The sequence below is a fragment of the Neltuma alba genome, unplaced genomic scaffold (assembly GCF_004799145.2).
Source record: "Neltuma alba isolate B1F8T4 unplaced genomic scaffold, ASM479914v2 tig00003396_pilon, whole genome shotgun sequence".
NCBI classification, from domain to species: Eukaryota; Viridiplantae; Streptophyta; class Magnoliopsida; order Fabales; family Fabaceae; genus Neltuma; species Neltuma alba.
The window spans coordinates 56025-67260 of NW_021633266.1; the positions used below are offsets into that span (position 1 = coordinate 56025).

General features: G+C 37.5%; 1 protein-coding gene across 1 annotated transcript; it reads right to left on the reverse strand.

Annotated features, from left to right (window-relative positions):
* Positions 1-6107: 6107 nt before the first annotated feature.
* LOC114741458 (1-aminocyclopropane-1-carboxylate synthase 1-like) lies at positions 6108-9675 on the reverse strand. The gene is made up of 4 exons (XM_028929733.1): positions 9276-9675; positions 9048-9179; positions 8796-8956; positions 6108-7390 (listed from the first exon to the last, which is right to left on the reverse strand). Exons 1-4 carry the CDS (start codon positions 9447-9449, stop codon positions 6412-6414), a joined length of 1446 nt encoding a protein of 481 aa, XP_028785566.1. The 5' UTR covers positions 9450-9675; the 3' UTR covers positions 6108-6411.
* Between the last annotated feature and the right edge of the window lie 1561 nt (positions 9676-11236).

Below are 11236 nucleotides of genomic sequence, written 5' to 3' on the forward strand. Positions count from 1 at the left end.
AAGAGCTGGTCAAGCTGCGTCTGGAGCTGACGATCACGCTCCTGGAACTGACGATCACGCTCCACGATCCTGGCCTCGAACTCTTGTCTGAGCTCCTCTCGCAATTCCTCTGAAGATGAGGAACCCGGCCGCTTCGCACTCGCATGAGAGCTCCCAGCAGTATATGAAGGGCCAGCGCCACTTGAGCGGGGCAGCCTAGTCGGTGTAGGTCCAAGTCCAAGCCCGCTAACTCGACCAGGGTGCTGCGGCCGGCCAAGACCCGCTAAAAGTGAGGCGGTGGGATCCAAGGCAGACCCCTGAGACTCACGCAACTCGGAATCGACCTGAGTCATCCGTGCCTACCAAAATTAATATAAAGAAGTTAATTATAATATAATGATATCTACACTGTGATATTATATTAATATTTAATTTATTACTTACCGCTATCTCCTCAACCTCATCCGACGCACGCCCGTCTCGGGGTCTATACACCATCGGCCACATCTCGCCATAAGTGGGCGTGTATCCCCGCTCCTGCTGCGTCTTTTCTATCTGTAAATGAAATCAAAGAAATAATTAGTTACAAATTAAATACATCTACATATTTAATAAATTTATTTCAAGTACTCACAATCTCGTCATAAGTGATCGCAAAGCTCCTGGATCCAGCCCTATGACGTATCGTCTGATGCCTGACGCTCCTAGCATTTCTCCTAGAAAGAGCCTGAAGCAAAATGTAAAAAAATTAAATTAAATGAGTCAAGTCGGATAAAAAATAAAGAAATTATAATTAATACAATATTATCATACCATCTGGTCAGCCGTCATCCTAAAATAGACGTAAGTGGACCAGTCTTGGTCCGGGACTCCACCAGGTACATCTGCCAGTATCTCCTGGAGGGGCCTCGTCCCGTCACCTTTCTTCTCCCTCCACAGGTCGGCCCTCCTGTTCTTCCATGCCATCCCCAGCCTCTTGATCGTGTCAGCCCTCAACTCCTCCCCCAGAATAAATTTACTCTATGATTAAAATAATAAATTAACTAAATAACAAATTATAAACAAATAATTAAGCAATTTCAATAATTAAAAACAAATAATTAGTTTTTAACTAATTTAACAATATTATAAATAAAATATAAATTAATCAAAGTTTAATAATAATTAAACAATTAAGTAATTTAAATAAAAAAATATTTTTACTCAACTAAATTTAAAATTATTATAAGTAATAAATTAATGAAATCAATAACAAATTATTTTCATTTAACTACTTTTAAATAATTTAAATTAAAAATATATATTCATTTAACTACTTTTAAAAATATTATAAATAACAAACAAATTAAATAAATAAAAAATTATAATCAAACAATTAAATTATTTGAAAACAAAATATATAATCATTTATTTAAATTAAAAAAAATTATAAATAACAATTTTATATTACCTTCATTATTTCCCAGCCTTGCTGCTTCTTGTCTGAGGTGATCTTCTTCCAGTCCTGCACGTAGATGGGGAACAGCGTCCACTGCTGACCAAGGAGGCGCACGTACTTGTTGTACAACTGGCCACCTTTCTTCGTCGGTTGGCCCAACTCATTGAGCGGCACAACCACTCGTCCGCCCGTCATCATAGACAGCTCTCTGGCTGTCAGCCTCCGATAGGACCTGTTCCCCTCAGTGTCTACAAAATTTAATTAAGAAATAAATTATATATCAATAAATTAATATAATTTCTATATAAATTAAATACTGATCAAAACTTTAAAAAGTTAAAATAAATACTTACCGACAAATTCCACCTCATAACCAGCCTGACGTCTCGGAGCAGGACGCTGTGCAGCCTGGGGATACTCATTCCCCTGATCCTGCTGCTCCTCCTCCTCCTCCTCCTCGTCAGCAGCATCAGCATGGGGTTGCTCATCCCCAGTAAAATGAGCCTCCTCAGTCCGCTCAATACCATCCTGCTCCATAAAACTGAGGATATCCTCCTCGCTCAGATCGTAGTCATGAATGCTGGGAAATGGCTCATCAGCATCATGATGAACCTCACTGGGTCCAGCTCTCTCAGGATCAACTGGGTCTTTCCCATGTCGACGAGGCATCCTAATAACAACAAATAGTAATTATTTATAAATGAAATAAAAAAAATTAATTTATAAGCTATAACATAATAAAATTAATAAAATAAAACATAAAATAAAAATTATTTATCAATAAATTACTATTTTTACCTGAAAATAAGGATCTGCAACTGAATCAGAACTCAAATATGTTTGTGAAGAAAATTCAGCAGAGCTTCGCTTCCAGAACGATTGAAGAAGTGAGAGTGTGGGGGGGGTATATATAGACCGAAACTTTCTAGCGGTTAGGCACAAAACCGCTAGAAATTTCTAGCGGTTTTGTGCCTAACCGCTAGAAATTCCCAACGGTCATATGACCGTTGGGAATTTCTAGCGGTTCGCGGCCGAACCGCTAGAAATCTCTAGCGGTTCGGCCGTGAACCGCTAGAAATTTCTAAACTCCTCGGGGAATGAAAAAAATTTCTAGCGCTTCATGCATCAACCGCTAGAATTTTTCAGTGTCTAGCGGTTTATTAGCCTGAACCGCTAGAAAGTAAACGCTACAAATTTGGCGCCAAGTTCCCGCCAAAGCCCGGGGAGTTTTCTAGCTCTAATTTTCTAGCAGTTAGGGGGTAACCGCTAGAAATGTGCGTTTAATGGTCAAACCGTCTGTATTTTGCAGCGGTTTTTGTAGGAACCGCTAGAAATATCTGAAATTTCTAGCGGTTTTCTTTAACCGCTAGAAAGGTTCCGCTGCTACTTCTACAATCTCTTGTAGTGTAAGTAATTTTTTTTCTTTTGCGAACAAGTAAAAATTAGTTCAATGAGGCTAACAAGTGTTTTTCCTCGTTAGGTTAAGCTGAACAAGGAAAAATTATAACTTTTACCGAGTGTTTTCCCTCGTTAGGTTGAGCTGAACAATGACTTCGATCTAGTTGTCAGCAAAACATTGAGCCTAACAAGTATCAACAATTTGGGCCAAATATTTATTTGTTAGGCCCTTTAGAATCTCTCTCTCCGGTTTCTTTTTTCACTATGCACAGGTATTATTTTCAATACCAACTGGAATCAGGTCTAACAGAAAGGATTAGTTTCCACAATATGACGATCTAAGGTTCGACTTCCCACTAAGAAAAGTGTCCACATTTAGTGTCTGACAGTGTCTCGAATAGGATTATCTCCAACAAGAAGATACCTATGCGTTAGCAAAAAAAAAAAAGTATTCTTTTGAGTCGGTGTCTCCTAGCAAGTATTTGAATATTAGTTTACCACGTCATTATAAACCATCCCATTCCAATAAACATAATCCATGCTGGTAAATCTCTCTAATATTGTAGGATGATACATCAACTTCACCCAACAGACTACCAAAATGTGCACCACATATGTAAATATATTTATTTATATGTTAGAAACTTAAAACACTGAACCAATGTGCTCATTAATTACGTTGTTGCCCTGTAGCCTTAACATAGGCTAAACCATAGTTTTTAAGTTTTCAAATTTTATACGATATTTAATATAAAACTCAGTCAATTAATTTGAAAAGATTAAAAAAATTATCAAATTAATTTAAATTATTTATATTTATCGTTTTTCTTTTAACTAATTTACCTGAGTTATAAATTTGTATATAATCTAATAATACACATGGTATGTTGTAATTAAGTAATTTAGTAACTTTCTTAATCTTATCAAATTAGTCAATTTGATCTTATATTAAGAATCGGAAGTTGTATTTATCAACAAAACTCACAGCAGCGAAAATTGAGTTTTAACAAACAATATCTATCTGAAAGTGGATACATATCAGCGACTTTTAAAGGGAATATAATCATTATGACAAGCTTCTTAAGAAGCTATATAAAAGATAGATATATTTGTAATATATAGAAGCACCTCAGTCGTCAAATATGACTAGTTAGAGTTTTAATGCTGTTTGATTTTAGAAATCTTCGAATTTAAAAGTAGTAATGTTGTGCATCGTGCGTTCACGTGAGTGGGGTGCATGGCTGCATCCGTCAAGCCTTTAGGAGGAGAAGAGATTAGTGTGAAGAAGACACTGAAAATAAAAGCCCCAGACGGCAAGGCATTAGTGAAGGTCTCTTTCATGGAAGAAGGAACAGTTTGGCGATGGATGGAGGTACGTGGTGGACCCCTTGGCTTTCATTTCCCAGCAATGGTCGGTTTGATTGTTTTGCCACTTTTCAAACTCCAACCTTTGTGTCTGTCTCACCACTCGGTGTGCTTGTGGGTCACCGTGTTCCCTCCCAAATTAATGTTGCTGGACTAATTAACGAGTACAAATCAAACACTTCTCCATATCCCAATATACCTCTAGGTCACGATCCAGGTCGTGTTTCATTCAGAAACTTCCCGCTGATCGATCAATGCTCATATTTTTGATGAAGCTAAGCTACCAAAATTCATTCTCTAATAACTTTCTGCCAATATAAGCTGATTTGTACATGTATGTATATAGAGAAGGAAATGTATGTGCAGATTTTGTTGCGAATTATAGTTCAGGGCAGAGAGACGTGATGAATGTTTTTGATATACCACCTCCTGAGATTAAACTGTGCCTGTATAATGACTATACAGGGACTTTGTTCCCTAGCTAGAATAATAAAAGAGTGGACATTAGCTTCAAATTTAAGGATGGGTATCATCTATTTTATAAGCTTCAATTTGGATTTTTCTTAACATTTAATACATTTTTTCTAATTTTATCCTTAATTATTTATTCTCTTTCTTTGTCATACTTTCTCTTATTATAGTTCTCTACACACTCTCTTTCATCCTGTTCTTTATTTATTATAAAGGCATATTTGAAAACAAAATTATATTTCTAACCTATTTGTTGCTTTTAACTAATTGTTTATTATCCGTGAATTAGGTATTTGATTGAAGTTTATAAATAGTACGGGGAGTATTCAAATTTAGTTAGTTTTGGAACAAGACAGTGTATGATATAGCTAAGTAAATCTTGCGCAAGCTACTCATTAATTGGCGAAGCCAATGATGTGCTGGCTAGCTAGTCTCCATAAACCAAAGCGGAAAAGCAGAAGGTATACTTTAGAAAACCCAAAAAGGATGAATTCATATTGTGAGTGTGAACATCATTGGATTTGGATGAGTAGATGAGCACGAAAATGAATATATATATATATATATATATAACGAATTGTGCAGGCGTTCACACACGATCATGCATGTTCTTGAGCAGTGTTTTGAGCGGATGATATGAGAATAATACAGAAAAGTGTTTATTTGATTGTCCCTTGAGGTATATATTTCATAGTTTCTTCGTCATAATGACGAAAGTGACAGGCAAAGCATCTATAAAAGTATTTAATTATATGCTTCTGGGTTTTGGAATATGTCAACTGAACCAATCCATCAAGCCACGCATGCGCACCATTATTAGGTGACAGAGATATTAGCGACAACTGACAAGGCTCATTCATATTCAACTATTCTACCTTTCTTCATCCTCTCCACCATGAGAAAGTTAGTTCGGAATTAGAAATGTAGTGAAATAATATTCAATTCTATTCGGCAAATGAGTTTGGAAAAGAAAATATATATTAGATTTCCATGCAATTCAGTTGTTTTTTCATTACATTAATTTAAACTGATATAGTTTTGTTGGCTTTTTTAACTCTACGATAATGTGATTTTCTGTTGTTACTGATTGAGAGACAACATAGAACAAAACGACTTTTATCCCAACTCAACTCAAAACAAATTATTTAGTACTCTTCCGGTCCTAAATATAAGACTTATTTCTTATATTTATCAATTTTTTTCAAATTACCCTATGGATACTCCCTCAACCATAATCAAGTAGAAGAGAGAGAAGAGGTATTAAGAAAGATAATTATGGTGTTTTAAGAAAAACGTGTCATATTTCTTATAATTAACTAACTTATCTAACTTCCTTAATTTAATCAAATTAGTTAAATGGGTCTTGTATTAAAGATCGGAGGAGTATAAAATAAAACTTAGGTGTATGCAGTCATCTGAAGAATGAAACAAAGATATAATAACTTGTGGGAAAAAAGGTGGAACTTTTATTTATAGAATAACTGATACATTCTTCACTGTCATACATGATTCATCAACTTCACCAACTAATAATCTCGGTCACCAACTAGATTACTAGAGTTCGCTGTGACCAAACGGGAAGCTGCACACTTGAGATTGTTTGGCCCCCATCAGACAGCTATTATAGGCATTAAAAAATGGGAGGGAAAAAAATCATCAAAGTTACGTACACACTGAAAAATAAAACTTAATTAACTATGTCTACCAAGATAAATAATCAGAGATCAGCAGAAGATCGATCAGCAGCATTTGCATATTGATTAAGTGGCTTGAACAAGGGGTGAGTGAGGAGACATCACGTGAGGTGATACAACAGTTTCATCAAATCTTCTTGAAGAAGAGAAACTGAGCCTGAGATTGCTGTTCCATCGTTTAATCTTCACTGTTTTTTTCTGTGTTTCTTTGCTCACAAATGCTCTGATCCTCCTTAATGCAACCTCCACTGTTTCATCATCCATATTTGCAAAGCAAACCCTATACCAACCCGGTTCTTGACAGTCAAAAGATGAACCGGGTGACACATTGAGCTTCACTTCATTGATAATGTCACGCCACAGTATCATTTCACCTTCAAATGTCTGCTCTTTTAGCAGCCTCCTCAGGTTCATCCACACAAAAAGACCTGCATTACTTGGCAAGCAAGTAATCCCCACATTTTCAAGCCCCTTTGTGAAGGCACTGTGCCTCTTTCCCAGCCTCCTCGAGCTCTCCTTGAGGAAGTGATCGACGAATTCGTCATCATTGAGCATTGCAGCAAGTAGATGTTGAGTCTGTGAAGAGACTAATCCGAAGCTGGACATTTTGCGGCCACAGTGCACCACTGTTTCATTGTATGAATAAACTATCCCAACTCTGAATCCAGGAAGTCCCATGTCCTTAGACAAGCTATATACCACATGTATGAGATCAAGGTTGCATTCCATATCTTGTATGATTTCAGAGACGCTCACGTAGCTGGGGGAGTTGAAGACTGTGGCGGCATAAATCTCATCACAGACTAAGTGGATGGTCTTCTCATTGATGAAGCTTACTAAGCTCCTCAGTGTCTCTCTGTCCAAGGTGGTGCCTAGAGGGTTTGATGGGTTTGTTATGATCAAACCCTTAACGTTAATGTTATCCTCTTGGGCTTTCTGGTATGCTGCTTCAAGAGCTTCTCTGGTTATTTTGAAGTTGTTGGAGCTGTCGCAGTGAACAGGAATGATTTGGATCCCAGTTCTCCAACACAAGTCACGAACGAATCTGCAATAGAATACAGACATGAGAGGTCTGTGAGTTGAAAAAATCGGTAGTATGAAAATCTATATGAATCATAACCCCTAATCAAGACATAATCCGAGACTAATCAGGTCTCTTCTTTGACCAACGCAGTCATGGCCAATACGATTCCGGTCCACTTTACCAAAAACAAAATAAAGAATATTTTTGCGGTCCGTTCATTCAATGAGTGGCCAAATTAGAATAAAATTTTGCCTAGTAAAACTAAATCAACAGGTAAGGTAAGCATGTCAGACATGTCTTCGACGAAAAGTTTACTTCAACGCGTGTAATTTAGCACATGTTAATATGGGATGAAAGAAACGTCAACATCCTGGTAAAACTAAAACTTATATAGAACCTGACGCTCGAAATTTTCCAAGATCCAGCTGTGCGAGTTAGTATATTGGTGCTTGTTTGAATGCAGGCTAATCGTGCACTGAGATGATGTCAAGTTGAACTTTCAAAGTCAATGTTAAAGGTCCACTTAGCTTTGAGTTATAAAATGTCAAAGTGGGTTTCAACTTTTTAAATATGAAATTCCTCTCACATGCTTGTTGACTTCTTAGGCCATAAGAGATAATCACGGCATGCTTGAACCGAACTCTGGCTTGGAAATATATCTATATATATATATATATATATATTTTGACACGTTCGAGACATACCACTGTCATTAACCATAAATAGGAAATTGTTGGATTTCAGACGCTCTTCCCTAGATTGTGAAACAAAAGTTGAATGAAGATTATTTCTTAATTATCCAGCCAAAGGCGAAGCAACTCATCGTTTCTTTTTCTTTTTTTTTTAAATAAGAATTTGCACACAAAAAAAAAAAAAAAAAAAGAACTGAAGCGATGCCTAATTTGCTGATTATTTTATTTTTGAGCTGGATGTGCATTAGTTGGCTGATGTGAACACTAGCTCCATCCAATTTAATATTGGGAGCCACGTAACAAGAGGTCTTAGTTTCACTACCTAAAAATTCAAAACGTGGCGCGAAACCACACAGTTTGTCCGTCTGCTATTTCTACCTTTTCCAGGACCAAAACCACTTGCCAGCTGCTGTCATGACTCATACAAGAAAGAAAGTTCTTTAAATAATCTATCAGGATTTTTCCTTCAAAGCACTAATTTTTATATGGTTATGTAAATAAGTTGATTATATAAGGGATTTTGTGGAACTTGTTTGGATGTTGTTGGTTTGTTTCAGAACAGCAGGTTCGGCTCAGCCATTGGTCACCGTTCTTCATTGAAAGGAACAGAGTAGCCATGATTCTTTGTATTGCTCTAGTAACTTCCAACTTTTAACTTTCTATGGGTAGCGTGGAATATCAAAACATTCATTGAATGAGCACAAAAAAGTTAAGAAAAAGGAAAGGGCACATACGCTGGATAATAAGGTGAAGGAACCAAAAAGGCATCTCCTGAATTAGCCAAACAGAACATGATGAGCTCGTTGGCCCCTGTAGCACCTCCACCCATCACTACACGGTCAGGATCAAATTTGACCCTACCACCTCTCGCTTTGGACATAAAATTAGCCACACCCTGCAAAACAACACACAATATACTCAATACCCAGGAATTGAAAAAGAAGAAGAAGAAAGGCAAGGACAAAATAAATATTGCCATGGCTTACCTTTGTGAACTCTGGGAGTCCGTGATAGTCTTGGAAGTTAGCAATATTTTTAAACTGGTTTATCCCTTCAGGAGTGCAAATGGAGGCCTTGGGATTCTCCATCATCCACTCTTCAATCAAATCAAAAGAGAGCTGGGAAAAAATTAAAAACACACCCGTGTGAGTCAATTTAACAAGCAGCTTCACGTCAATGTGATAGGATGAAGCTCAAAAAAACTTGCTGGTTACCTGATTCTCTGCAAGACCCATCTGGATAACCCCATGGGGATTCTTCGTGGGGTGAAATGGGTCTCTGTCATAAGCCTTCCATCCATCAAAATAGGGGGAATTCTCTCCATGTTTGTCATTTGTGGCAATCTTGGAGAGAAGCTGATGGTCACGGCTCTCACTTGCGAGACCCATTTTCAGTTCAGATTTTGTGATGTAAAGAAGTTAGAGTCGAGGTCACTCTAGGCAGCTGAAGTTGCAACAATGGCTGTTGGATGGTAAGAGAAATGTGGTTGGAAATGCAGAGGAAGGGAGGGTATGATGAAGGAAGTCAGAAACCGGGGGGGAATTTATAGGCACTGCAGAGTTTGAAAGTTAAGCTCAAACCAGAAGCAAAGATGGACAAGTCTTCCTCAAGATTCAAAGCCGGAGAAATGGCAGAAATTTTGTTTTGAGAAATGAAAATGCATTGGTCAAAAGAAATAAGCACGAGGGGGCTTGCGTGTGTCCTTCTTATCTCGTTGTGGAGTTATGTGAGGAGAGACTTCCTTCTTGCACATATGAATTTTCTCCCATTAAGGTGCCCCATGTTAGGTAACTGTTCCTTTAACCAGGAGAACCAATTTAACATGGAAATTAATAAATTGAGCGAAATTTACATTCTGGGACGAAGAAGTTTCCCCCGAAGCTGCTGACACACAGTGACACTCGGTTCAAAACCAAAAAGAGAGACAAAGTCCAACACAATTAATTAAAATAAGAATTCAAATGTCAGCTCGACTAGTGTTGTGTTGTGAACTTGTCATTGAGGGATTCAACATATTTCATTAAGAAAGGTGAGACAACAATAAAGTTGGCGAAGGTACCAACCAAGGCAAATACGTATATAGGTTTGACCTTGGAGAGATATTAAAATGGGTGGGAACAGGGAGTGGGGTAGTTTCTGGAGAGAAGGAAAGAAGGGTGGGAATCCATGTGGGAGATTGAGGGAGAGCCAGGTAGGGACTTGGGGAGTTTTGGACGGTAGTTGCTGGTTGCTGCAAGACTACTAAGTGATTAATTAAGGAAGGAAAAGGAAAGAGACAAGTCCCGGTGGGACGGCAACGATACCGTCTGGCTCTGCCCTACTCCCACACACGTGGATCGGAGCTAATTCACTTTCTTCCTCCTGCTTCCTCCCGACTGACCCGCCAGCCTCCTGTTCATATTACATTACTAAAATACTTGTATATATAATTACACAAACTCAAACTTAACATACATGTAAGAATCATCAAGTTACCATTTTACACGCACCTTTTTACTGTTGTTGAGTAAGGTCTTGAAAGTAATGGCTTTTATATATCTGCATGTCTGGATACATATAGTAAGCATATTGTTTACTAAAACATGATAATTTTTGAAAGAAGAGAAGCGTAGTAGTGAAAGTAGAAGTTGATGAAGAAGAGAGGGTGTTTTGTGTTTATCACATGATAATTTGGGTCAGATTCAGAAAGACGTGAATGCGCGTAGTTTCCGGATTTAGATGAAGGTTGTGTATCACACTGTGATGTTGCTCTTAAGTTTTCCAGTTTCTTGGATTCCTTCCACGTGGCTTCTCATGAGATCCCTCCTCTGTTCCATGCAGCTGCACTGTCATCTCTCCTCCTTCCAAAAACATCCCTGTCTCTAATATAATACTCCTACTGCTGTTTTATTAGATTCCACTGTTATTAATCTCTTATTGTTCTTTGTCGCCCTCAGGCACCTCTGAAGTGATTAATCTCATCATTATATCTTAAAATAAAGATAGCATCACTGCATCATCATTTTACTTTGTACGTATTATGGCCCCGTTTGACAGAGCGGAGAAAATTCCCTATAAGCATTTCTTTTTGAGTCTGTTACTATCTTGGTTATTTAATATAAAAACTAACTGACTAATTTAAGTAAATTAAAAAAGTTTGTTAAGTTAATTAGTTGTAATAAATAGGTGTTGTATT